Source organism: Euprymna scolopes, chromosome 15 (genome assembly GCF_053919585.1).
Source record: "Euprymna scolopes isolate OS-2025 chromosome 15, ASM5391958v1, whole genome shotgun sequence".
Classification (NCBI taxonomy): domain Eukaryota; kingdom Metazoa; phylum Mollusca; class Cephalopoda; order Sepiida; family Sepiolidae; genus Euprymna; species Euprymna scolopes.
The window spans coordinates 130,710,968-130,738,911 of record NC_136496.1 but is presented as its reverse complement, the minus strand read 5'-3'; the positions used below and the strand labels follow the sequence as shown (position 1 = coordinate 130,738,911).

At 31.0% G+C, this 27,944-nt stretch overlaps 1 protein-coding gene across 1 annotated transcript in view; it reads left to right on the top strand.

The window, feature by feature from the left end:
* LOC145294148 (uncharacterized) overlaps positions 1–27,944 on the top strand; it is a 273,376-nt gene that overhangs the window by 170,890 nt on the left and 74,542 nt on the right. Inside the window, exons 22-24 of the mRNA XM_080141253.1 lie at positions 13,136–13,286; positions 16,397–16,503; positions 24,280–24,376. Coding sequence (XP_079997379.1) covers positions 13,136–13,286; positions 16,397–16,503; positions 24,280–24,376 — 355 coding nt within the window. The remainder of the gene's footprint in view (positions 1–13,135; positions 13,287–16,396; positions 16,504–24,279; positions 24,377–27,944) is intronic.

The window sequence follows — 27,944 nt, the reverse complement described above, 5'->3', positions numbered from 1 at the left end:
CCCTGACTCGTAGAACTCCAAAAATTGCAACTCCGACTCGTTATTTTAAAGACTTCTAATATCAAAACTAGTGGTTAATGACTTTGGAGATTAAGGAATCTTTTCTATGAATCCGACTCTTTCCAAAACAGCTGGCTGATTTTACAACCCTGATGGACACGTCATTTATTAAATGCACCTAAGCATCCATATACGAAGCTTTGTTCATCAGACGAAAACCGACAGAACCAAGCAAAAATCACAAACAAAAAAATGACAAGATATTAAGCGATTCATTATACTATTTTATTCATTCAAGATTTCAGAATTTGAGATCCTTAAAAACGTTCGGTTATAAATCTATATAATTATAAAACTCAAATGACCTTGTAACGGGTGTTGTAACCCAACATCCAGTTTACGACTTCCAGTTGCGCATGCATACATAAACAAATAATCAACGTGACAATAAAATGTATTGTTTTACTGTGTATGTTTTCAGCATCTCAATTGTTTCTATTTTTCGTGTTTAAATTATCCAAATAAACAATTGTTAATACTTTCTGCATTTTTTTTACATCGTTCATTTCCGTATTACGTTTAAGTTATTTTAACGCAATTTTCTTACAAATAAATCTACTTTAACACGTTGACAACTATAAGAGCATTTTACAAGAGTGATTTACCCACCGCCGTCATTTTATTTTTAATTTATTCTCCATTTTTTAATACACGTTTCTTAAAAACCATTCATACATTTTCTTCTACACTACCAACATAAATAAATAACCCCGAAAATATGTTTTTTTTTTAAATTTGCATTACAAATAAATAATCAATGCGGCAATAAAACATTATTTTACTGTGTACGTTTTCAGCATCCTAATTTTTCAAAGTCGTTTCCGCGGGACTATTCGGTTTTTACTTCCGGTAGTTATTTCAATGTATCCACCACGATTTGTAGACTCTAATCGATAAATGAAAAAAAGATCCTCTATTTTTTAAATTTAAATTCATTTCCAAATTTTTTTTTAAATTTAAAACAAATTGCTCGCCAGAACGTGCGTTTTGAGTTGAAACATAAAAGTCAAAGAACCTTAACAAAACCCTCTTTGCCGTAAAAACAAAATTGGGAGCACAGGTTTTTTTTTAAACAGTTGTTTCTACATAAGAAAATATGAACTTTATTTATTATTTAAACTATAAATTCTTAGGTGAAAGTACAGTTTTTTTTTTCGAAAAAAATTCACGGTACATATGCCTTTTGGTAACGTGCTAAAATATCTTTTTTATTTATATTTGTTTTTTTTTACGCCATTCTTACCATCAAGAGGGGTAGGGTGTTTTGTAACTATTCTGTGCTTTCAACTAACAATTTATTATTAAAAAAAAAAACAATTTATTATTTACAATTTATTATTACAAAAAAAGATATTGTGAAATTATATAAAAAAAGTTATTGTGAAAGTTGAATTTAACTTGAAAAAAAACCCAATACGATTAAGGTCCGATTGTTTTGTTTTTGCTTTTTTTTACCCTAAGAAAACTTTTTTAACAAAATTGAAAGTACACTTTTTTTTCTTTTTTTTACAGAAGTTTTTATATGCGAAAATATGAATGCTTTTTCTTTATTAAAGAAATTGTTAGGTGAAATACGGAAAAGTTTTTGGCAGATTTGACGTTTAGTTGTACAAATATCCTCAAACCAGGTAATCACTAAAAGGGACTCTTAAAAGTCAACATCAGTATTGAGAAGAAGGTTTTTTTACACGTTTTACAAACTTTAAGTGGGTAAAATATAATCACATAATTATTGAAAATGTGATCATGTGATTAGAATTTTTGTCCGGACAAAAATTCTGAATTAATGAGTTTCATGGTTTCTTATTTTTAATTTATTATTTTTAATGTTTTATTTGATAATTAATCTCAAGCAATTTGATTGGATTTTACCGTTTGCTTTAAATGCAAAACTTTCATATAGAAAGTTTGGTATTTTGTGTTTTACTCGGTGGTTTTAATTTTAAACTAGGTATTACTGCAATGCGATTGTTTTCTGTACATTAAAATAATTATAATATGACAATACAATATAAAATAAAATAAAACAACTATATAATCACTATTGATATCTTAGGATGTTAACGAATAATGTTTATTATTGTAAAAATAATATTTCTCATCGATGGAATAATAAATCAAAACCATTTTCGGGGGGGGGGGCGTGATTCTAAATTACTAACTTAATTTATTCAAATATTAATCATCATATTAATTATTAAAATATATGTGTGTGTGTGCGCGCGCACGTGGAAGTATTCTTTATTCACTTATATTCACTTTTATATACAGCAATCCTTATTTAAGAAGCTCAATGTAATTACAGAGCATATAATGAATAAATGACAAAAGTCTATGTTCCAAATATCATGATGTTGACCATCTTACAATTTATTCCTTTACTTCAGTTGACACTTACAATTCTTGACAGTATCTGTTTCATAGCACAAAATCATTCACTTAATTATTATATCAATTAACGAATCTATATTACTCTTAACTTATCAGAAGAAATAGCAACAATAAATTCACCAAAAGGAAATAAAATGCATTTTGACATGATTAAAAAATCCGAAAATTGGAAGAGAAGCTGGAAATTCCTAATAGTTTGCTTACATTACGACATTTTGAACTTATATATATATAGTCTGTTTATTATACAAAGATTATTGGTTACATATGTGCATAGATGTTTGAGTGTAATCCCAATTCAAAGAGACCACTTCATCAGACCAATAAGGAGCGATATTGAAACGAATGTAATCTTTACTCTAGCTTCAATATCGCCCCTTTTTGGTCTGATGAATTGGTCTCTTTGAATTGGGATTCCACTGAAACATGTATGCACATATGTAACCAATGTTTGTATAATAAACAGACTATTTACCAGATCTGTCCTCCATTAATAATCACCCAGGTTTCATTGGATTGGAAACCGATCTATACAACCAGTATACATACATACATACATACATACATCATGATGATTGTTGATTGCAACGTCTTGTCAGACGAGTGCCACTCCCTCAGACACTTAAAGTCCATGAGCCCAAAAATGACTTCCATCGCCACAGACAAATGCCTGAGGGAGTATCTATACAAAGATGATGTTGCAGAGTCTTAGCTTTGTACAACAGCTACGTCTCTCTCTCGGTTCAAAATGTTGAGATCCAGCAACAAGCAAGAGCAAGATAGCCAGCAACAAGTTAAACTGCAGGCCAGCTTAATACGGGTACTGGTCTCCCGCTTTATGTTTTTTTAAATTAGAGATTTGCTTCTTCTAGAAAGGTTGCCTTCACCACGGCTTACAGAAGCCCTCTCCACCCCAACACACACATACATACACACAAACACACATGGTGCTAGTTGGCCGTTGACCCCGAAAAAGAGTCCATTCACCCTTTAGAAGGTCTTGTTTTTAATCCTTCAGGAAGACTAACCACCCTCCTCACCAAACAAGTTTGGCAGAGGAACCAGTTTAGTCGCCGGTGACCTGACCATGAGGCAGGTAGTACATGGTACCAGTAGCATATGACATGACCTGACATATACATACATACATACGTGTGTGTGGGAGGGTGAAGAGAATTATAAACAAGAGAAAGGAGTATATGTACAAACTATTTGTCAATTCAATAGGGAAATAAAATCAAGGAGGGGTGTTATAAATGCTCTTATACCGAGGTATTTCAAAGCCTAATGCTTATCATCAGAAGAGGGGATATGGAGCTAAGTTACATCCAATGCAATACAATATCTAGCTAAGGGTACAATTCGGAGGGGTGGATATTAAAATATCTGACCTGTAGTGGAGATGATGGAAAGGTGTGTGTGAAGGATCTGAGGGTTGGCAAAATGCATGTGCAGCTAAGTTTCCAGGGAGAGTTTGAATTATAAAATTTTGGGGCAGAGTAAATATCTGGATGTTTCCAGATAAGCTAAGCGGTGAAGATAAAGGCCAATGTGAGGCTGGATATTAGTACAAAAAGAGTGAGGAACATAGGAAAAAGGTGAATGAGATGGAAGAATGAGGTTTTATGACGAAATTGTCTAAACATGAGATGCAATGAGGATATGAAGAGAAAAGACAAAGATAGATGGTTGTATACTGTATTAAACAAGAATTTCAGATAAGTAAAAGAGTAAAGAAATAAGGACGGTAAAGATTAATGAATAGGATAAGGACATAATGGAATGAAATGAAATTGCAGGAAAAAGTAAAATAAAATGAAAAAGTAAAAAAAATGAAATGAATAAAATTAAAAAGTAAACAAATAAAATGAATAAAATTAAAAAGTAAAAAATAATGAATAAAATCAAAAAGTAAAATAAAATGAATAAAATTAAAAAGTAAAATAAAATGAATAAAATCAAAAAGTAAAATAAAATGAATAAAATTAAAAAGTAAAAAATAAAATAAATAAAATTAAAAAGTAAAGTAATAGAATGAATAAATTTAAAAAGTAAACAAATAAAATAAATTAAAAAGCAAAACATAAAATAAATAAAATTAAAAAGTAAAAAAAAAATAAATAAAATTAGAAATTCAACAAATAAAATTAAAAAGTAAAAAATAAAATGAATAAAATTAAAAAGTAAAAAATAAAATCAATAAAATAAAATGAATAAAATAAAAAAGTAAACAAATAAAATGAATAAAATTAAAAAGTAAAAAATAAAATAAATAAAATTAAAAAGTAAATTATAAAATAAATAAAATTAAAAAGTAAAGAAATAAAAAGAATAAAATTAAAAAGTAAAAAAATAAAATGAATAAAATTAAAAAGTAAACAAATAAAATGAATAAAATTAAAAAGTAAAAAAATAAAATTAATAAAATTAAAAAGTAAAAAATAAAATAAATAAAATTAAAAAGTAAAAAATAAAATGAATAAAATTAAAAAGTAAACAAATAAAATAAATAAAATTAAAAAGTAAAAAATAAAATGAATAAAATTAAAAAGTAAACAAATAAAATGAATAAAATTAAAAAGTAAAAAAATAAAATGAATAAAATTAAAAAGTAAAAAAATAAAATTAATAAAATTAAAAAGAAAAAAATAAAATAAATAAAATCAAAAAGTAAAGAAATAAAAAGAATAAAATTAAAAAGTAAACAAATAAAATAAATAAAATTAAAAAGTAAAAAATAAAATAAATAAAATTAAAAAGTAAAAAATAAAATAAATAAAATTAAAAAGTAAAAAATAAAATAAATAAAATTAAAAAGTAAAGTAATAGAATGAATAAATTTAAAAAGTAAACAAATAAAATAAATTAAATTAAAAAGTAAAAAAATAAAATAAATAAAATAAATAAAATCAAAAAGTAAAAATAAAATTAATAAAATTAAAAAGTAAAAAATAAAATGAATAAATTAAAAAAAATTAAAAATAAAATAGAGAAAATTAGAAAGTAAAAAAATAAAATAAATAAAATTGAAAAGTAAAAAAATAAAATGCAGAAAATTGAAAAGTAAAAAAATAAAATAAATAAAATCAAAAAGTAAAAAATAAAATTAATAAAATTAAAAAGTAAAAAATAAAATTAATAAAATTAAAAAGTAAAAAATAAAATGAATAAAATTGAAAGGTAAAAAATAAAATGAATAAAATTGAAAAGTAACAAATAAAATTAAAAAATTAAAAAGTAAACAAATAAAACGAATAAAATTGAAAATTAAACAAATAAAATAAAAAGTACAAAGATAAAATAAATAAAATAAAAAGTAAAAAATAAAATGAATAAAATTTTAAAAATAAAATGAATAACATTAAAAAGTAAAATTAAGATAAATAAAATTAAAAAGTAAAAAATTAAATAGATAAGATAAAAACGTAAGAAATAAAATAAATAAAATTAAAAAGTAAAAAAATAAAATTAAAAAGTAAAAAATTAAATAGATAAAATAAAAACGTAAGAAATAAAATAAATAAAATTAAAAAGTAAAAAAATAAAATTAAAAAGTAAAAATAAAATGAATAAAATTAAAAAGTAAAAAAATAAAATTAACAAGTAAAAAAATAAAATAAATAAAATTTTAAAGTATGAAAATGAAATAGATAAAATTAAAAATTAAAAAATAAAAAAATTAAATTAAAAAGTAAAAAAATAAAATGAATAAAAGTAAAAAGTAAAAAAATAAAATTAATAAAATTAAAAAATAAAAATTTTATGTATATATACTCAGCATTTAATTCAACAGTGGTCAATACGTGAGAAAAGCTAAGTAGTAAATTTTGAAGCGCGCGCGTGTGTGTGTGTGTGTGTGTGTGTGTGTGTGTGTGTGTGTGTGTGTGTGTGTGTGTGTGCTGTAGTTATCTTCATTCCAATGTACACATCTGATTTTATCTTTCTACAATTTCCTTCCTCTTAGAATCAGATATCTACGAAGATCCATCCATTATTCCTGAACCAGAAGAAATGAAATCCTATTTGGTAAGTAACGTCTTTTACTTAATCTTTTGAATTTACTTTTAACTTTCATGGATTAAAAAAAAATATTTCGGGTTCAACACTCGATTGGCTCTTCCAACAATCCACAACGATATGCTCTTTTCCTTCATAAAAACTCTACAGTTTGCCAATTGCTATGCTTGTGTTTATTAAATGCTTTTAAATAGAATGTAGAAAGTAAAATATAATGTGCAGAAACATCTTGCAGCCTAACTCCCCACCAAGGCTGATCCTCCAAAATTTAACTCTTATCACACCAATCTCTTAGGCTTTAGTGTCTATAGTTGCATTGTTTGGGGTGAACAAAAAGTAAAAAAATGGAAGAAAACTTCACATTTCAACCGTATTATTCGGATTCATCGAACTACTGTTCTCATCTTCAGTGTGATTTTCACAACGTTTCAGTCGATGTAACCTCTGACCTTCTTCATGTCTATCTTGTCAAACTCGGGAATGTTTCTATCGAAATCGGGAATTTGAGCGGAACCCTTTATTTACTTCATGGGGGTAGCATGCTCTTGTTCCATCAGGCCCTCTCTCCAGTCATGGCTGATGGAACAAGAACATGCTATCCCATGAAGTAAATAAATGGCTCTGCTCGAAATTCCGTCCAAATTTCTGAATTCAACAGAAACATTTCCGAGTTCAAACAAGATACACCTGAAGAAGGTTGGAGGTTACATTGACTGAAACATGATGAGAACAGTAGTCTGATGAATCCAAATAATACGAATAACAAATCCTCATCTCAAAAACTCAGAAATGCACATTTCATTAATTATATGCAGCTGCATCCAGAGTAGGAGGAGCTGACAAATAGTTGACCCCAGATGTCGGATCAATGAAGTCTCCTCTTTAAAATAGGAGAGTTTATTTATGAAGTAAGAGCTCTACAAACGTTTAAAAATTTATTAAATATTCACATCAAAGAGTGCATCTATTTTAAAAGTAAAAAAAAGTAGACGACTCATGACCAGTTGAATCAACGTTGGTACATTATACATTAATGCATATGTTTTTTAGTATCCTGAACTGCTGTACTGCTACTACTGCTACTACTACTACTAATTTTATTTTTTCCTTTTTTTCTTTATTTATGTTTTTTTGCTTTTTTATGTCATCCTCTTAGTAGCCTTCATTTAGCTATTTTTTCTCTTCTCCCCCCCCCCATTTCTCATTGAATTCGCTCTTCCTCTTACTCTCTAAAACATTCAATTTGCAACGGAACAAACAAACGATGTGATTACATATTTTGGTTCATTTCCGCAGGTTCCATATCAAATGGATTTTTCAAAGTATTTCTTGCAAGGAAAGCTATCCCAAATGACAGCTGAAGTTGCCGAACAAAAAAAGGTAATTATTCTTTGAATATATCACTGGTATTCATCGGACTATTGTTCTTATCTTGTACAACGTTTTGGTTGGATTGGCCTTCACCGTCCTACGGCATGTTGGTTGTTGTTTGGAAAAGAAAAGAGAAAAGTCACTGGCGCCATAGATATTTTCGTAATCTTTGAGTTAGTCTCTATTTTATGGCTATAGTTTCATATTTATGAAAAATATTAGTTGACAAATTTTAAGGGTGTACAATTTTTATTTTTTCTATAGAGGCTCTCAAATGCTACTAATCTTTAAGCTTGGCTTGCTTAGTAATTTTTTTTAGCATATGAGCTGCTTTCTTGCATACACAAAGGTAAGTGCATTCCCTTTTCTTTCCATATGTGATCAGCTAGTCCCGACTTTTCAACCTGTCACAAAGGTAAGTGCATTCCCTTTTCTTTCCATATGTGATCAGCTAGTCCCGACTTTTCAACCTCACCCTTTTATTCTTTGATTAGTTTTGAACTTTCCTTTTTATAGAATAGCAACTGTATTTTCTAAATTTATTATGACGTTTTACCAATATTTAAAATAGGGATTATGAATATGTTCATAAATATATGACAAATGTATTTTGGTGTGTGAAGAGTAGCTTTTGGGGAAATATATATGATATAATGTTTAAATTTGTCCAAATGGTTATGAAAAAATTGTAACACATAAGGAAATACACCGTATGATGTTCTTATTTTATATTTTGTTGTTTTGATTTTTGCAAAATATTATATCTATCTATCTATCTATCACTATAACTACTTAATTTACTCACATAAATTAATATACGAAAGTATAACTGTATGCGTAAACTTTAAGTATTTACTTCAGCAGTGCTCAATATGTAGGTAGAGCTAGTTAATAAGTTATAAAATATATATGGCGATTAAGCTACACTGAATATTCCACGTTTCATCCGCTCTAGGATTCCTCAGCCTGAAGAATCCTAGAGTGGATGAAACGCGGAATATTCAGTGTAGCTTAATCGCCATATATATTATATAACTTATTATCTCTCTCTCTCTCTCTCTCTCTCTCTCTCTCTCTATATATATATATATATATATATATATATATATATATATATATATATATATATATATATGGAAATTAAAAATGATGCATGGTCAAAAACAAGTAAAAGTCGATACTCATACAGACATTAACGGAATGCAAAATGCAAGTTGATTTTATTAAAAAATATTGATAATGTCTGCTTGATGCATTAAATTAATGTTGTTGATTTAAAAAAAAATGAATACCTGTCGTGTTAATAAGAGCCCTGTTCATTGGATATGAAAACTTTTGAAAATTGATTTTTCTATATGTTAATGAGATTACACAGTTGTGCAAAATAATAATGAATGAACTATTATACACTTGCATGCCAACATTAGGCCGAAATAGCTGTATGCAAGTTGTTACCATAAAAAGCCTAACATTTTGAAAATGAGCAAAATTTTCTTTGTAAAGTAGTGTCTTTAAGAAATATTTATAGCTCTAGTATTGCACTATTGAACTGTCCAAATGTGGTCTTGTATTATTTATATGTAAGTTCTATCCCAAGCAATACACATTACCCATACACACATATAGATAGACATAAAAATAGATGACAAAAGGTCTATATTCCAAATTTCAAGATGCTATCCATCATAACGTTTATTTCTTTAAGCATGTTAAAATGTTCAATTCTTGACAACACCTGTTTCAGAGCGCAGAATTATTCATGTAATTATTATGCCAATTTTTGAATTTAATATGTATTATATTATATTATCATGATTTATTATAAATGGGGAATTTAAAGGAAGAGAATAAGATCAATTTTTTAAGAGGAGACTTATCCGGATAATACAAAGCTCAACAAATTGTATTGGAGCTTATATAGAAATCAATAAAGAAAGAAAATGATGATATAAAACTGAATAGTAATATATATATATATATATATATATATATATATATATATATATATATATATATATATATATATATATATTCAACCACTACCGTGATTGAATGATATGGTGTCTCAAAAATGTATTCATGTACTCACACTTCAAATGACGATAAAATATTCATGAACATAGAAATAAATGGAATAGTTTCGAATACAGACGACAAATGTTATTGAAAAAATCATGCTAATCAGATAACGCTAATCACAGTTAAAGCGTGATTATCTATGTGTTAGTGTGTGTGATATTTCTTAACCATATATGTGTGTGTGTGTGTGTGTGTGTGTGTGTGTGTGTGTGTGTGTGTGTGTGTGTGATATTAAACATATATGTGTGTGTGTAATATTTCTTAACCATATATGTGTTAGTGTATCTGTGTGATATTAACCATGTTTGTGTGTATGTGATATTTCTTAACCACATATGTGTTAGTGTATGTGTGTGATATTAACCATATATGTGATTGTGCGTGTGTGATATTTCTTAACCATATATGTGTTAGTGTGTGTGTGTGTGTGTGTGATATTTTTTAACCATATATACATCATATATAATTAAAATGATTATCTTCTTTTAATAATATTAATTTTCCCATCCAACATTGAATTGTATTAAATGAACTGGCTTCACATCAGCATTGTGCTTAAGCATTAAATAATCGAAAAGAAAAAAGGGGAGAGGGTGCTGATATGCCTTAAACCAAAGCGGCCTTCATCAACTCCAATCTAAACGCGTTTTATTCCATATCCACCAACACGTGATATACGAAGTCATGAGATCATGAGGCTTCCGAGTCAGATATAAACAGAGACACCCTCCTCCTCATCCTCCGCCTCACCTCCTCTCGTCTGAGCTGAGTAAACCTAGTTATTCAACTTTTCTTACCAGCTTTGTTTTGTCACAAGACAATGATATTAATTCTCATGAGTTTAAGACAATTTCTGTAACTTAATGAAAAGACTCGTGATTGAAAACATTAATCGTAAATTTGTTAAAAATAATCTTTCAATTATCTTTCTACTTTTGACTTGCTACTGGAAAATCCTAGGTTTATGATAATACTGAGACAACCCTGTTAAAAAGTTATGAATTTTAAGTCAGTTATCTCCCTTTAACAAAGAGTTTGTATCAATTACTAGCAGCTCCGCCCGGCTTTGCTCGGGTCCTATGTACGGTTCATAATTTTATGTACATATGTATATATTAAAAAGTGTGAATATGTACGGTAATGCCTTTCTATATAATAGGCTTCCTTAACTACCATAGAGAAAAGTTTGTTTTTTTTTTTACTTTGACCCCGATTTGGACCCCTTAACATTTATTATTTTGAGCTCAAATTAAATTAAAATGTTTGACCCATGTTCAAGTAACCTACATCTAAAATTTCAAGTGTTTAAACCCAAAATTGGCAGAGGAGTTTCGTAGAGTCTGCAAGTGTCATCTCTGTAAACTTTGACCTCTTGCTAGCCAAATTTTCGTCCAAAAACTTATTAAAAAGCTTGCTGAAAGTCTAAATATCCTTTATGTAAAATTTTAAATATTTAAACCCAAAAGTGGCTGAAGAGTTTGCTAGAGACGGCAAAGGTAAAATCTTTCGAACATTGACCCCTTGTAAGCCAAATTTTCAGCAAAATAAAACGATTAAAAAGCTTGAGCTATCTCTGAATACACCTTATATAAAATTTCAAATGTTTAAACCAAAAATTGGCTGAGTAATTTAATTTGGTAGAGACTGCAGAGGTCATTTTTTTTTTTAATTTGACCCCCAATTATGACTCCTTAACATTTATTGTTTTGGGCTCAAATCAAATTATAAAGTTAGATTCATGTCCAAATAACTACATCCAAAATTTCAAGTGTTTAGACCCAAAATTGGCGGAGGAGTTTGGTAGAGTTCTCAAAGGTCAAATCGTGGAACTTTGACACCCTAACAGAAAATTTCTGGCCGAAACCCAATTAAAAAGATTTTTCCAAATCTCAATATCCCGTATGCCAAATTTCGAGTTATTAGACCGAAAATTGACAGAGTTATTTGGTAGGGAAATATACATGCACAGACAGACACACGCACAGGCATTTTCACTTTCATAGATATATAGATAGACAGACTAATGGCGATATGCTATTTCAGACGATTGTACTATTGTGCTAGTGTGCTATCCGGATTTTAATATCTGGAGCAACAAAATGTCAATAAAAACAATTGCAGTCACAGTTCATCGTCATTTCAATGGAGATAGAAACACAGAGACCATTCAGAGAACAAAAAGCACAATAAAAATTGACATTTGCATTTGAAACGAACATTAAATGAACTTGATCTTTATTCATTATGCTTCTGTTCTTTTGAGATGAATTCAACTGAACAAAAAAAATTAACAAAAGTGAAACATTAATTTTAATGAACATTTCAGTTTAATATTTTCAGATTCGGATTACTCTTCTCATCTTGAGTGCTATTTTAACAATGTTTCGACAGATGTAACCTACGACCGCCTTTAGACGTATTTTATTGAATCCGTGAATCTTTCTGTGGAACTCAGGAATCTACACAAGATTTGAAAACATTCTGCAAATGACACTGAATATTTGGACAATAGTCCAAAGAAACGAAAGAATCCAAATAATACAAATACAAAATCCTTATCAAAAAAAAAAAAAAAAAAAATCAGGCATGTAAAATTTCAAACTAATTTAATAACTGGAGAAAGGGGTATATGTTCTGTTGTCATGATACTATTCTCCCAGGCATTACCTTATCCTTTGGGGTAGTAATAAGTGTAGAATCTGTTTTGTTTTCATGATTCCATTTTCCAAGACATTACCTTTGCTTGGGTGGGAGTAGAGTGTAGTACCCGAGAGTTAACAGTCTTTGACTTGGAGCTACAATCCGATGTTGTGCTGCAGGTAGTTCTTTGCTGAGACCCTCGACCGACCTGCTCGTTTTTGAAGGGGTAAGAAGGAGGAGACCTGCATGCTTGTCGAGCGTACCTTCCAACTCGCCACGCGTTTTTTCTTTTCTTTTTCCTCCTCTCTTTTTATATCTATATCTCACCTGGTGGGTAGGCGTAATGGTGTACTGGCAACCTGCTGCAAGATGCCTTCCTGAACCTGCATGTCAAACACATGTTTGCCACAGTGAATGGTGACATCTGAAGTGCGTGCGCCTCGTGGATCACCTAAAATACTTTGTAACAGAGGCTGGCTCAATGCTAATAAGCAAAATGTATACTTATATTCGAGTTCTGCCAACAACAACGACGACGACGACATATTAAAGTGTTTGATTTTTTACTTGTTTTCAGGATTTAGACAAAAAGGAAAAGTCAATTGAAAAAAGGGTATTTTTACTAGAAAATATAGAAGCTGCCCCAACGGAAGCCTATTCATCACCTAGGGAAGCCCTGTCTGGATCTTGGAGTTCCACCTCGTTTCTCTCTCATATTGAAAGAGTAGGTAAGTACTTCCGGTTTTATTAGCAAATAAAAACTTGATATTTTCATCTTGACTTTCAGATTATTTATTTTGTCAAGATTTTCTAAAAGGTGAAAATTTTCACAAATAAAATTTCGGATACGTTTGTTTATATTATAACATTTGAACATGATAAGCTTACCAATAATATTTTAACATTTTAATGCTGACAGTTAATAGCAAAATAATTTTAAATTTGATGTATTCTTTTTCTTATACTAGGCACAGCAAAAAAGAAAAAAAAATGGAAGAAAAATCAAGTCATTTAAAAAAAAAACGAATTAAAATCTATAAAATCCATTATTCTTGGGCAACTTTTTTTTCACAAAGATAAAAGTCTGAATTTCATCATATAAAAAGCGAAATAATATAAAGCTTTTTCTACTATTTTTAATAGAATTTAAAATTTTAAATTTTCCGAAAAAATACCCTTTACCGCCATTGTTGTCTCGATTGATAACACATTTAAATATTAAAAAAAAAAAGGTTTTGAATCAATTAATTTTTGTTGTCTACATAAAATTTATATTATAACATAAGTATCTGAATTTCAAATAATTCTATCTGTTATTTTTTTCTATAGATTTTGCGTGGGGAAATTAAAAAAATCCAAAACTTAATGATAGTTTGGAAGAAACTACGGTAGTTTTTACAGGACTAAATGAAATTTATGTAGACCTGTAAAATTGCATGTATTTTTAGTTTGTTTTGACGATTAAGTGAAGAATCAACTTAATAAGGGTCTACTTCCTTTTTCATAAGCGACATATATATATATATATATATATATATATATATATATATATATATATATATATATAAATATAATAGTAAGTTATAAAATATATATGGCGATTAAGCTACACAGAATATTCCGTGTTTCATGCACGCTAGGATTCATCAGGCTAATGCTGGGGATTTTTTGGTTGTCTCGCATTTTTATATATGCACCTACTATTGAGTTTTTGGTTAGCCAATTAGCTCTAGTTTCTACCGCACCCTTCCTAATCACCCAAAGAGTAGGCACAGAGGACAAAGGCCCAGCTGACCTCCGGTTGACCCGTTCCTTTGTGTTTGCTATTTTAGTAGGGAGCGTCCTGACCTATTTTAAACCTAGGTTAAATGTGTGCTTTTTATGTTAGTTTATATATATATATATATATATATATATATATATATATATATATATATATATATATATATATATACGCATACATATGTACATATATACACACACATGATAATTTTTATATATGTATGTTTATTTTATTTATGAAAATATCATATTCCAAAAATTATGTAAATTGATCAAGTAGTTTTATTTTCAACTACGAAAATTAAATTTTATGGATATTCGAGGCGTAATTGTTTCACTCGATATTTTGGAAAAATAAATTCAAGAAATAAAGGGAGATAACTCAATAATAATTTATACTTATTAGATTTATGTTGTAATGCCTACGAATTCACATTAGTTGCTTAGAATTTATTTTCTTCATAAAAATAAAATTACTTGATCAATTCATGTGATTTTTAGATTTGTTACAAATGCATACAGCATACATATTTTTCTTTTTGAATCTATTGGAATTCTGGACAAGAACCTGAAAGTGTTCAATTGTTATAAAAATCTTCCTCACTACTGAAGAGTTACCTAAGTGTAACGTGAACGTTATGCTTAAACCGTGTTCATTACAGTTCAAACCTCTCTCGAACACCATGCCATCTGGCATTGTTGTAAAGGAACAAAGAAAAATAAATAAATCAGACTCGACATTTCTTTCTTTTTTAACACAAGTCAATTATTACCTTCTTTCTTTCTTTCTGTCTCCATACCCGCTTAAAAGTCTCTTGCTGCCACATGTCCATCTAGCCTGGTCCGTTTCTCTTTCTGCTGCAATACACACCAGCCGTAGACAGCCATTTCTCAACTTTGACCTGAAACGTCCATCTTTTTCAACTGCACTTTTTCTTCTCCTGACCATGTTGTCTTTTTTCCTTATTCATCTCGCACACTTCCTAATTTACATATGTGCTTTTTTCGGCAAGTCAGCTATCTTATAGCTCCTGCAGTTATTTTTCCACGTGCTCATATGCGCTCTATCTCATAAGTTGTCAATTCGTTACCATATTGATGGACCCAACAAGAGTGTCATGAAGAATTTGTTTGTTTTTTTGCAATTTATTTTCTCTTCACTTACCAATTCCAATCTTTACACTTCATATGTAGGATCTGCTGCGACTCTTCCATATTTCCGGCTAATATTTTCTAATTCTTCACAAAATATTATATATAGTTCTATGGCCTGTCTAACGGTTCCAAATAATCTTTCGTTACATATAGGGGTTCGCAAAGGAACAAAGAAAAGAAATTTGACTCAAGTTTTTCCAGTTAAAAGAAAAGGCATTTATTAAGGTTGTTTCATTATCAAACCATTGACACATATTTTTCAAACCATTGGCAATATGGTAGCAATCTTGTTTTTCCGCTCTCCAGGTCAATTATAGTTTCATAGTCCCCAGCTACAATCCCAGCACATACCTGTAGCTCGCCCTGCGGCATATGGTCGTCCGAGAATTTTGTTAAAAGTTAGGACTAACACATCCTGCATCTTGTTTAAAAGTTCCTGTCACACCGTCACATGCTTAAAAGTTTGTTATCTGGCCACGTGGTTAAAAATCTCTCTTGCGCCGGCACATGCTTCAAAGTTGCTATTCTTGCCACATAATTTTTTTTCTTTTTCTCCTTCCTCTTCCATAACGTCACCTGGAACCCCATTTACATATGTGGCAGTGACTTTGTTACAATTCCTCTTCTCGCAGCACTGTCTTGTGCTTCTCTCTTTCCCTCTTCTTCTTCTCCCTCCTCCTATAAGTACTACTATTCTTTCTCTTTTACAACTTGTAATTCTGACACAAGATACGAGGAAAAATAATCATTACCCTCTTAGGACATCATGCACTGATAGGAGATTATTCATATAAAAAAAATCATGTTCCAATTTCTTTTATGAATATACTTCATTTTCTTTTGTTAGATTTTCTTAAAAAAGAATTATAAATAAAATATTTTTTCTTTGGATTGATTTCAGATTCTTTAAACGAAATGAATTATCTGGCACTTAGTTCTTCCCAAGATGAAAACAATTTATGCCATTCTACAGAAACAAATTCTACAAGTGATGTTGTCAAAGATCAGGTATTGTTTATTTACTTGATTAAAGTAAGTCAGATTTTCGATTGTTGTCCAGCATTCAACCGAATTAAAAAACAAAAATACAGAAAATTCTTCACAATGTATATACCCGTCACGGAATGAAAACGTCATATTCCAAAAATCACATGCATTAATCAAGTAGTGTTTTTATTTTATTTTTTACTAAGAAAATCAAATTTTATGAAAGATATGACGGCGTGTCTCTGTCCGCCATCTTTAATAAAGAAAGAGAAACAACACAATTCGAATTACTGATATTAAAATCAGCCTTGTAATGCTTATGATTTACTATTAAAATCACTAAAAATAATTCAAATATGATTTTCTTTATAAAAATATTACTTTTTTTTATTACGTTTTCACTCCAAACAAGGCACAGTGAGCCTAGCTGATAATGCGGGACCTAATAGGTTGGCGACTCTTTTTTGAACCCTGCCTATAAGTGAGAGACTAGTAGTAGATGTACCAGCCCACTGGCGTAGCTGGGGGGGGGGGGCGGGCCGCGCCGGGCGGCACACCTGAGGGGGCGGCATTTTGAGAGGGCAAAAATAGAAAGTAGAAAAAATAAATAAAAATAAACAAAAGTTAACAAAAAATATGAAATTTTATACCAAAATGGTTGTAAAAAATCGGAATTTTGGGGGGTATCGGAATCAGAAAAAATGTGTCCCTATTTTCTGAGCGTCAGGGAGGGCGGCATGGGGGCAGCATTTTGAGATGGTAAAAGGGGAAAATCGAAAAAAATGCTAACAAAAAATCTGAAATTTTATATCGAAAAGGTTGTAAAAAATGGGAACTTTTGTAGTTATTGGAATCACAAAAAGGTGTCCCTATTTTGCGAGCGGCATATGTCAGGGGGCGGCATTTTGAGAGAATAAAAATAGAAAGTAGAATAAATAGATAAAAATAAACAAAAGCTAACAAAAAATATGAAATTTTATACCAAAAAGGTTGTAAAAAATCGGAATTTTGGGGGGTATCGGAATCAGAAAAAATGTGTCCCTATTTTCTGAGCGTCAGGGGGGGCGGCATGGGGGCGGCATTTTGAGATGGTAAAAGGGGAAAATCGAAAAAAATGCTAACAAATTCATACTTAAAGGGGAACTTTCATATAAATTTTTATCGAATAGGTGCGAAAAGAAAGTTGGATATTTGGGTGTATATACACCGACATCAAAGAGGAAATAACATTAGATGCGAAAGTTTGAATTCATTAATTTTATTACTGTCCAATTCATGAGGCTAAGACTTTGAAAGTATCAAACGTTTGTTTTTGTAGCATAGTTTTTATAACTCCTTGTAAACTTTACAATTGCTAGCCGGGGGATGGACAAAATCACCCCGGGTAACCCCCACCATCTACTTAAAACAAAAGGAAAACAGATAAAATCTCAAATGAATAAAAAATATTAAAAATCAGTTTTCATATTTTAATTTTAATTTAATTGAATTTAGGAAAATTAGATACCGTAGAACTAATTTTCGCAAGGTATGAAAATTAAGCAACTACAGAATAAATGTTAACTTAATAATAATGGACCAGTTTTCCTACCTCGCAAAAAAATTGACGAATTTTCCATGGACGAATTATCCACGGACGAATTTTCCGGGTACCCAAATGCCGGGGGGGAGGGCGGCAAATTTTACTACCGCCCCGGGCGGCAAAAGGTGTAGCTACGCCACTGTACCAGCCCAAATGTGACAAGAATACTCCATACAAGGGCGAATGGTGGCGTTGTGGAAGTACAGGATACTTTCAGTTGTAAGTAACTTTCTAGCATGGTAAAGAGAGCCCACCTTCTTCACAGCGGCCCTGGCAATGCTCTCAATATATCTGTTCCAACTCATGTTCCCCATGAACCTTAAACCGAGGAGTTTGAACGAAATATTTTCAGGTAATGTATCATTAGCCATGGCTATTAGTGGTTGAGAAGGTTTCTTGTAGTTATTAAAGGAAAGAAGCTTAATCTTGACAGCATTGAATGTGACCATCCATTTTTGTTTCCATTCCTCTCGCGTTTCTGCCATTGCCTCGGATATGTATTCATTCGTTTTCCCTTCATGCCTGTTATAGAGCATGGTGTTGTCAGCAAATACACCCATCTCAGGGACAATTTTATCAGGGAAGTCATTTATGGATATCAGGAATAATAAAAGTCCAAGAATCGACCCCTGAGGCATACCCGCATTTATATCATATTGTTTAGATGTATGCCGATCGAGTAGAACCTGGATTTTTTTTTTATTTAAGAAGGATTTAATTATTCGTTCAGTAATACCATAGGATTTGATTTTCATGAGAAGACCATCATGCCATATCTTGTCAAAAGCCCTAGCCTCCCCTTGCTTTATCCAGTACATGGTATATACGTTCAGAGATCACAATAATATTTGTAGTAGAACAGCTTGCCTAAACCCCTACAGTTTGTTGGACAGATGTTTAGCAGCTATGAGGTGGTGGATTAGAGCTTAATTGATTATGGACTTAAATATTTGGGCAAAAAGAGGGAGGAGACTAATGGAGCAATAATTCGATGGGTCAGTTCTTTGCCAGAATTAATGTAAACTGGTACCACAGAAACAGTTTTCTAGCAGTCAGAAAAAGAAGGTTCGTTAAGGCATTTGTTGAGAAGTTTGGAGAGAACTGGAGCAACCTACAAAACTGAAAGTCATTTTCTAATGTTTCAAACATTTGGATACGTGTACATTCGTGTTTCCCACACGTCTGGTATGGAATATGATATCATTCAGCAAATATACCCATCTCGGACACAATTTTATCAGGGCAGTCATAATGAATATTAGAAACAATAAAGGTTCAAATGTCATATTGTTGAATGTATGGCCATCTCGGACAACCTGGATTTTCCTCTTGTCTAAAATGGATGTGATTATATTAAGTATTCATCCAGTAACATCAAACATAGCATCTTTTTTTTTTTACATGGTGGTCACCACTTATCAAGGCCCGGAAGCCACTCAGGGATAAGGGTTATTGCAAGTACAGTACGTTAGTGTGGAGATTTGATGAAGTGTTTACTTAAGGAGGTTCATTAGGAATTTGTTAACGTTGGACTTGAAGACATCCAAGTTGTAGTCAGGTGGGAAGCAGGCAGACGGAACAGAGTTCCACAGGCGTGCAGTTCTAAGAAAGAAGCTTTGTTCATGGAATCCACATTCTGATTTAGGTACAGATATAGAGTGGGGGAAATTTTTCACAGTGGATTCAGCTAGATGGGTGTTTTTCGTGAAAGATTGGTGAGGGAGGACCAGAGATTGGAGTTATGACGAGCACCTGTCATGGAAATAACGATAAAACAAGGATAGGCTCGCAACGTCTCTTCTGTGGGAGAGAGGTTGCAGGGTAGAGAAAAGGGCATCCCCCACTAAGCCACGAAGTCTATTTTGTACTCTGTCAAGGCAGGATAGGCTGTTTTTAGCATCTCCTGCCCAGATATGGCAGCAGTATTCCATCCTTGGACGTACTTGGCTTTTATATAGATAGAGAATTGCATCAGCAGTGAGATATCTTCTGGAGCGGTAGAAGGATCCCACCATCTTTCCAGCGACCTTGGCAACAGACTTGATGTACGTGTTCCGACTCAGATCAGGAGTAAAAGTCAACCCCAGAAGCTTGTCAAAACATGGGACCTCTCCCAGACAAGAGCCATCAATCCCGCAATTGATGCCAGATGGGGATCAGAGCGTTGATGATGTAAGGATAGGAGTTTGGTTTTAGATGCATTAAAGGTAACCAGCCACGTCTTCCCACACTGTACCACACGCTCGAGATCAGAGGAGAGAGAATCAGAGAGAACTTTGTCATTTACGGCCTTTGATGTGTTGCCGTAGATGGTCGTGTCATCAGAATAGATGTCAACAAATGATTTAAGTATGTGTTTAGGGAGATCATTGATGAGTTGGGCCCAGGATTGACCCTTGAGGGACTCCAGCATTAATTAATTTTATAGCATCTTTTATATAAGCATTTTATAGCGTCTTTTAAGTAAGCATTTTATAGCATGTTTTATGTAAACATTTTATAGCATCTTTTATGTAAGCATTTTATAGCATCTTTTATATAAGCATTTTATAGCGTCTTTTATGTAAAGATTTTATAGCATCTTTTATGTAAACATTTTATAGCATCTTTTATGTGAGCATTTTATAGCATCTTTTCTGTAAGCATTTTATAGCATCTTTTATATAAGCATTTTATAGCATTTTTTATGTAAACATTTTAATAGCATCTTTTATGTAAGCATTTTATATCATCTTGTATGTAAACATTTTATAGCATCTTTTATGTAAACATTTTATACCATCTTTTATGTAAACATTTTATAGCATCTTTTATGTAAACATTTTATAGCATCTTTTATGTAAACATTTTATAGCATCTTTTATGTAAACATTTTATATCATCTTTTATGTAAACATTTTATAGCATCTTTTATGTAAACATTTTATACCATCTTTTATGTAAACATTTTATAGCATCTTTTATGTAAACATTTTATAGCATCTTTTATGTAAGCATTTTATAGCATCTTTTATCTAAACATTTTATAGCATCTTTTATGTAAACATTTTATACCATCTTTTATGTAAGCATTTTATAGCATCTTTTATGTAAGCATTTTATAGCATCTTTTATGTAAACATTTTATATCATCTTTTATGTAAACATTTTATAGCATCTTTTATGTAAACATTTTATACCATCTTTTATGTAAACATTTTATAGCATCTTTTATGTAAGCATTTTATAGCATCTTTTATGTAAACATTTTATAGCATCTTTTATGTAAACATTTTATAGCATCTTTTATGTAAACATTTTATAGCATGTTTTATGTAAACATTTTATATCATCTTTTATGTAAACATTTTATACCATCTTTTATGTAAACATTTTATAGCATCTTTTATGTAAAAATTTTATAGCATCTATTACGTAAACATTTTATATCATCTTTTATGTAAGCATTTTATATCATCTTTTATGTAAACATTTTATATCATCTTGTATGTAAACATTTTATAGCATCTTTTATGTAAACATTTTATAGCATCTGTTATGTAAACATTTTATAGCATGTTTTATGTAAGCATTTTATATCATCTTTTATGTAAAGATTTTATAGCATCTTGTATGTAAACATTTTATAGCATCTTTTATGTAAACATTTTATATCATCGTTTATGTAAACATTTTATAGCATCTTTTATGTAAACATTTTATAGCATCTTTTATGAAAGCATTTTATAGCATCTTTTATGTAAACATTTTATAGCATCTTTTAAGTAAGCATGTTATAGCATCTTTTATGTAAGCATCTTATAGCATCTTTTATGTAAGAATTCTATAGCATCCTATAAGCAATCATTTTATAGCATATTTTATGTAAAGATTTTATAGCATCTTTTAAGTAAGCATTTTATAGCATCTTTTATGCAAACATTTCATAGATCTTGTAAGTAAGCATTTTATAACATCTTTTATTTAAACATTTCATAGCATCTTTTATGTAAACATTTTATAGTATCTTTTTTGTAAACATTTTATAGCATCTTATATGCAAACATTTTATAGCATCTTTAACTAAATAATGAATATCAGACAAATGTCATTCTAGTATCAAAATATCAATATACAAAGAGCCTTCAATTCCAGACTTTTTGTACAGGCATTTAAAATTGTCGTAGACTCTTAAAAATTGATATGTTATTGCTATATATCTTATGAAATGACTGACCAATTTTTATGATTTCCGGTTCAAATGAACAGCAATAGCAGGAATTGGAATACACCTTACTAAAGCCGGATTGTCACAGCTGGTAGATTTCAAAAATACAATTTGGACATGAAGACAATTTAGAAGAACGATATGCAATAAAATTCTTTTTTAAACTTGGAAAAAATGGCACAGAAATGTATGGAATACCTCCGACTACTTTTGGACCATATTGCATGAATCGAGCATCAGTTTTTGAGTGGCATAAGAGATTCCAGGAGGGCATAGCGTCTGTGAGAGATGATGAGAGGTGTGGGAGGAGTAAAGAAGTCAGAACATCAGAATTGATTGGCCAAATAAAGAATTTCTTGGATAAGGACCAATGTGTGTCTATAGAGACAATAAGTGCACAATTTGATGTCTTTGTGAGAACTGTACACACAATTATTCACGAGGAACCGAAGATTTCCGTGTATGCACCAGTCCACAACGCCATACTTGACCAAGATAGACATCAAGACAGTTTCTCATCCTCCCTATAGTTCAGACCTTGCTCCCTGTGACTTTTGGTTATTCTCTACACTCAAAGAAAGCCTTAGAGACTCTCGTTATGAGACAATTAAGAAGATGAAAGAGGATCTGACCAGGATTATTGACATGCGCACACAAGAGGACTTCTATGGGGCTTTCCAGAAGTAATTGGAACGGTACAACAAGTACATTGCAACCGGAGGAGATTACATCAAAAGGGACTAGAGTTTCATGCATGTACTATCAATAAAAGTGTGCATGCAAAAAAAAATGTCTGGAAACTTATTGAAGACATTTCGTATATGTCTATGCCTAATTCTTCTCAAATTGTTGTGTAATAGAAGGTGAACATTACTGTACATTTTGCTGCTTTCTTGGACTTCGAACATTTAATATCCATACTTTGTGCTGATGAAGAGACTTGGTATTAATAATTGTTCATTTCGTCTTGGAAACGATTGTACACCAAAGTGTTGTTGATGTTTAATTCTAAGTGAAATTGTGTGTGTGTGTGTGTGTGTGCGTACATTTCTCTACCAAACTACTCCATCAATTTTCAATTTACAGACTCGAGAATTGACATAAGGGGTATTGAGATTTGGGAAAAATTTTTTAATCGGTCAAAAATTGGGCTGACAAGGGATCAAAGTTCAACGATTTGACCTTTGGGAACTCCACCAAACTCCTCCACCAATTACTAGTCTAAACACTTAAAATTTTAGATGTAGATTACTTGGACATGAACCAAACGTTTTAACTTGATTTGAGCCCAAAACAAGGAATGTTAAGGGGCCCAGATCGGGGTCAAATTTTTTTTAAATTTGACCTCTGGAGTTTCTACCAAATTACTCAGCCAACTTTTGGTCTAAACATTTGAAATTTTACGTAAAGTGTATTCCAACATAGGTCAAGCTTTTTAATCGGTTTTTGGCCGAAAATTTGGCTGTCAAGAGGTCAAAGTTTAAAAGATTTGACCTTTGCAGTCTCTCACAAACTCTTCAGCCAATTATGGGTCTAAACATTTGACATTTTACATAAAGGGTATTCAGACACACAGCAAGATTTTTAATCAGTTCTTGGGCGAAATTTTGACTGTCAAATTTTTTTTAATCGGTTTTCTGTAAAAAATTTGGCTGTCAAGAAGTCAAAGTTGAAAGAGTTCACCTTTGCAGATTCTACCAAACTCCTCTACCAATTTTGGGTCTAAACATTTGAAATTTTAGATGTAGGTTTCCTGGACATGAGTCAAACATTTTAATATATACATATGTACATAAAGTTATGGATAGTGCATAGGGCCCGAGCAAAGCCAGGCTGAACTGCTAGTATACATATAAAGTTTAAATATACTGAAAATATGAACTAAAACTCAGTATTTTATATAAGTATTAGGAAGAGTCTTAACAAGAAGTTTTACTGTCAAAACGTTTGTTGATCCGCATATTTCCTTCGAATATTTGTATAATTTTATATTCTTTCTTGTTATTAGATGATGGATTCTAGAGAGCACCAAGAAGAAATTTCATCAGTATCCACAAAAATTCCAGAGCCTAAAACTCCTCTGGCAGATTCTAAATCAAATGATGGTATGTTATTTTTGTCGAAAACAAAAGCTACGTGAAATGTTTTGATGAAGACATGAATTGCTTGTGTCTCATGTTTGCACCAAGATTTAACTCCTGACAAATTCTTCGCCAGCTGTTTGGAATTTTCGCCATTTTCATCCATTACTACAATAATCATCTTCTTTTATAATTAAACTAGCAGAATAACTGTTTTGGAACCACTATTCTACTAAAGTATCTTTATAAAGTTAGGCATGTATATACGTTACTCAATCTCTGTGGCCGGTTGTTCAAAATGCCTTTCTCCAGGCTATATAATGTTTACATGTACATTTGTCGTTGGCACAAAATATATACACACACTGACAGCGAAGTAAAAGTCACAACACAGTTGATCTACAAAAATATATAGTTTTATTTCACTTCGAAATCAGCAGTTATGTGACAAATTTTTATTCTTTATTTTGACGTTTACTGGAAAACGCGAAGAGTGTGTGATTAGATGGTAGTCTGGCGAAGAAGAAAAATGGGGACACATGCCGCATCTCTCTCTCTCTCTCTCTGACGATTTTATTTATAAACACATTCTTTCCCATTGAAATTTTTAATATTTCCTTTGTCTATTGTCTACACCTTTGAGCGATATCTGCTTACATATTTCTGGGTCAAATTATTAGTCTATTGTTAGACAATGGTGGAAAGTCCCAAATTCTTAACCTCTGAATATTTTCATTCATTTGTATGTGTGCATATATATATATATATATATATATATATATATATATATATATATATATATATATATATATATATATATATATTAAATATTGGCAGGCAATCCCGGGAAGAAAAACATTCACTGGTTGCACACATATATAAAATTATTTACTCTAATAATTATTATGCCTAACTTTATAAAGATAGATGTATGAAAGAAGCTGTTCTATTAATAAATAAATAGTATATTTATATTTGTTTATTTATGTCCAAAACAAAGGGCGATTGTGCGAATCTAAGACAGATAATTGGCTTTTCCAGATCTTCTAGGAGATGTTGTTTACCGAATTTAATTATTGTTAAGATTAACAAAATTCGACATAAAAGCGATAAAAATAGCATGTAATTTCAACTAGGGCTTCATGGCGTAATGGTATCTGCACCTGGCCATAAATCCTAGTGTTGGAGATTCGAACCTCACTCAGACAAAAAGCTAAAGAGCCGTGGATACGGTGAAACACATGTACGTAGATAACTGTTATATATATATATATATATATATATATATATATATATATATATATATATATATATATATATATAACAGTTATCTACGTACATGTATTTCACCATATCCATAACCATATATATATATATACTGTGTGTGCAAAATCAAGACTTCAAGACAAGATGTTGATGGTAACGAAAAGTGTATTTCATTTTATGTTACAATTGTTTCAATGTCCAGTTCGATAGTTTCAAGCATTATATCGTTTGAAAATTTTCAAAAACCAGCATTTCTTCAGACTTTATGAATAAACACACTTTTGGCAATGTAGTATTTTTTGAATAGAAAGAAAAAAGAGGGGGGGGGGATCCCTAACGGGAAAAACATGCGAGAAACATTTACCTTGGTTGTGGTTACGGAAAAGCCCATTTTTTTGTGTGTGTGTGTGTGTGTGCGTGTGTGTGTGCGCGCGCGCGTGCATTTTGAGAATTTTATTTTTTAATACTAGCAGCTATCAAGCGGTGCCAGGAGGCAGAGTGGGATTCGGCCTTTTTTTCCTTTGTTAAGTAGAATGCCTACATTTCTTGACCTGACATCATCATCATCATCATCATTACTTACCAGCAGTCACCTCTGCTTGCCCTGTCAGCAGGGAGGGGTAATGGAGGAAGGGCTTTTTGCCCGTTTTCTTCAGTTCACATTTCGCAGGTCTCTGGAAAGGACGCAAGCTGACTAACTACGTTAAAAACTTTTGGGGGACGTTAAACATTATGTTCTGGGTGTTTCTCTTATATGGAAAGACGTTTCCATTTCATTCCCAGTTAATTACAAGGCAACGAGGCCTTATCAGCTGGAAAAGTATTAGTCTCAAAGGACTAACGGAAGAAACTATTTTTTTTTTTTTAGATATTTTTCTGTAAGAAGCAGAAAATAAAAATTTGCCGGCCTGTCAGACAAGAAGACAGGCAGATTGTTGGGACATGTGTTCTCCAGAAAAGAGACTGTTTTTGGAAAACAATTCAACCGAAATCCTCTTCTTATAAGGGCCTTTTAAAAAGAAAAACAAAAAACATTAGAACTAGAAGGTTCTAGAAGATTAAGAGAGTGCCTTTCAAAGAAAAAGACTGAAAGAAAACGAGCATTTTTAAAGACTCTTTTTGCATGTTTCTTTCCTTTCAGCGTTTTACATATCAAGTAATTTGTTTTCTGCATCATTATTTTCAAAGGGACAACATATATTTTCCTGCTTTAATTTGTTACTATTTACGATCGCTTGGACGATAATTTTAAGTTTGTAGTTCCATTCGATAGAATTATAGAATTAGTCTCTAAATTAGAGAACCCTTTTTTGTATATTCTATTTTTTTTTTTAATCTTTTTACAATTGGTACTAAAGGTTAATTTTTAACCCTTGCTTTTGGAAATAAAAGCAAAGTGACGTATTTTGGTAATGACAACTACAAAATGAACACCGTGTGTGTGTAAAGGATTAATTTCAAAAGTGATTAACTGATCAGTATTCATTCTGTGCAAGGCATAAAGGATTGTAATGTAAGCTATCGTTTATTTATTTTTTGTGCAAATAAAGTAGTCATCTGTGAGTTGGAAGACACAAATATGAAGAAATAATTTGGACGAAAACGATTCTGTGTACATCAACAACAATAATAATAATTTTTTAAATCTTCTATAATATAAACCTCACCTGTCTGTTTAAATGTATGTATGTATGTATGTATGTATCCCTAAAACTTTCGACAGAGGCGACGGATTTTCACAAAATTGGTATCATTCTGATGCTCGACCCTTTGGACGACAAATATCGAAAAATTGGCCAAAAACATTAATTCCTTCACCCTTAACTGGGCACTTTTCTACAGGAAGAGAGTCGCTTTTTTGCCGATATTTTCGAACATCATCCCCTTCTCTTCGATTGTCTAACCTTAATTTAAACGTACGTCACTTCCAGTTTGGCGATGGGCGCAATAGCAAACACAACACTTTTTTTTCACGTTCTTTTCCTCTTTCACGATATGGGTTCGAGCCTGCCTGCCTACTAGCGCTTTTTTTTTTGCTCAACACACACCTCCAAGCACTAGGTGTGTCAGAAACTTTGTGAAAAATATTGAATAATTCGATCCCCTGTTTTTCCAAGCTTATAACTACTCGAAAAATGTAATTCAAACCCTAATTTCTTTTTCAATTAAAGGAGCAAGGACCAAGGTTTCATTTAAAAAAAAAAAAAACAAACAACGTGGTCTTTTTTTTTTAAAGGTTTTAAACTTTGGACTTTACAAGTACATTTCTAAAAAACACTAATTTTTTTTTGTTTTAAATTTGAATATATTATTTATTGATCTTTTA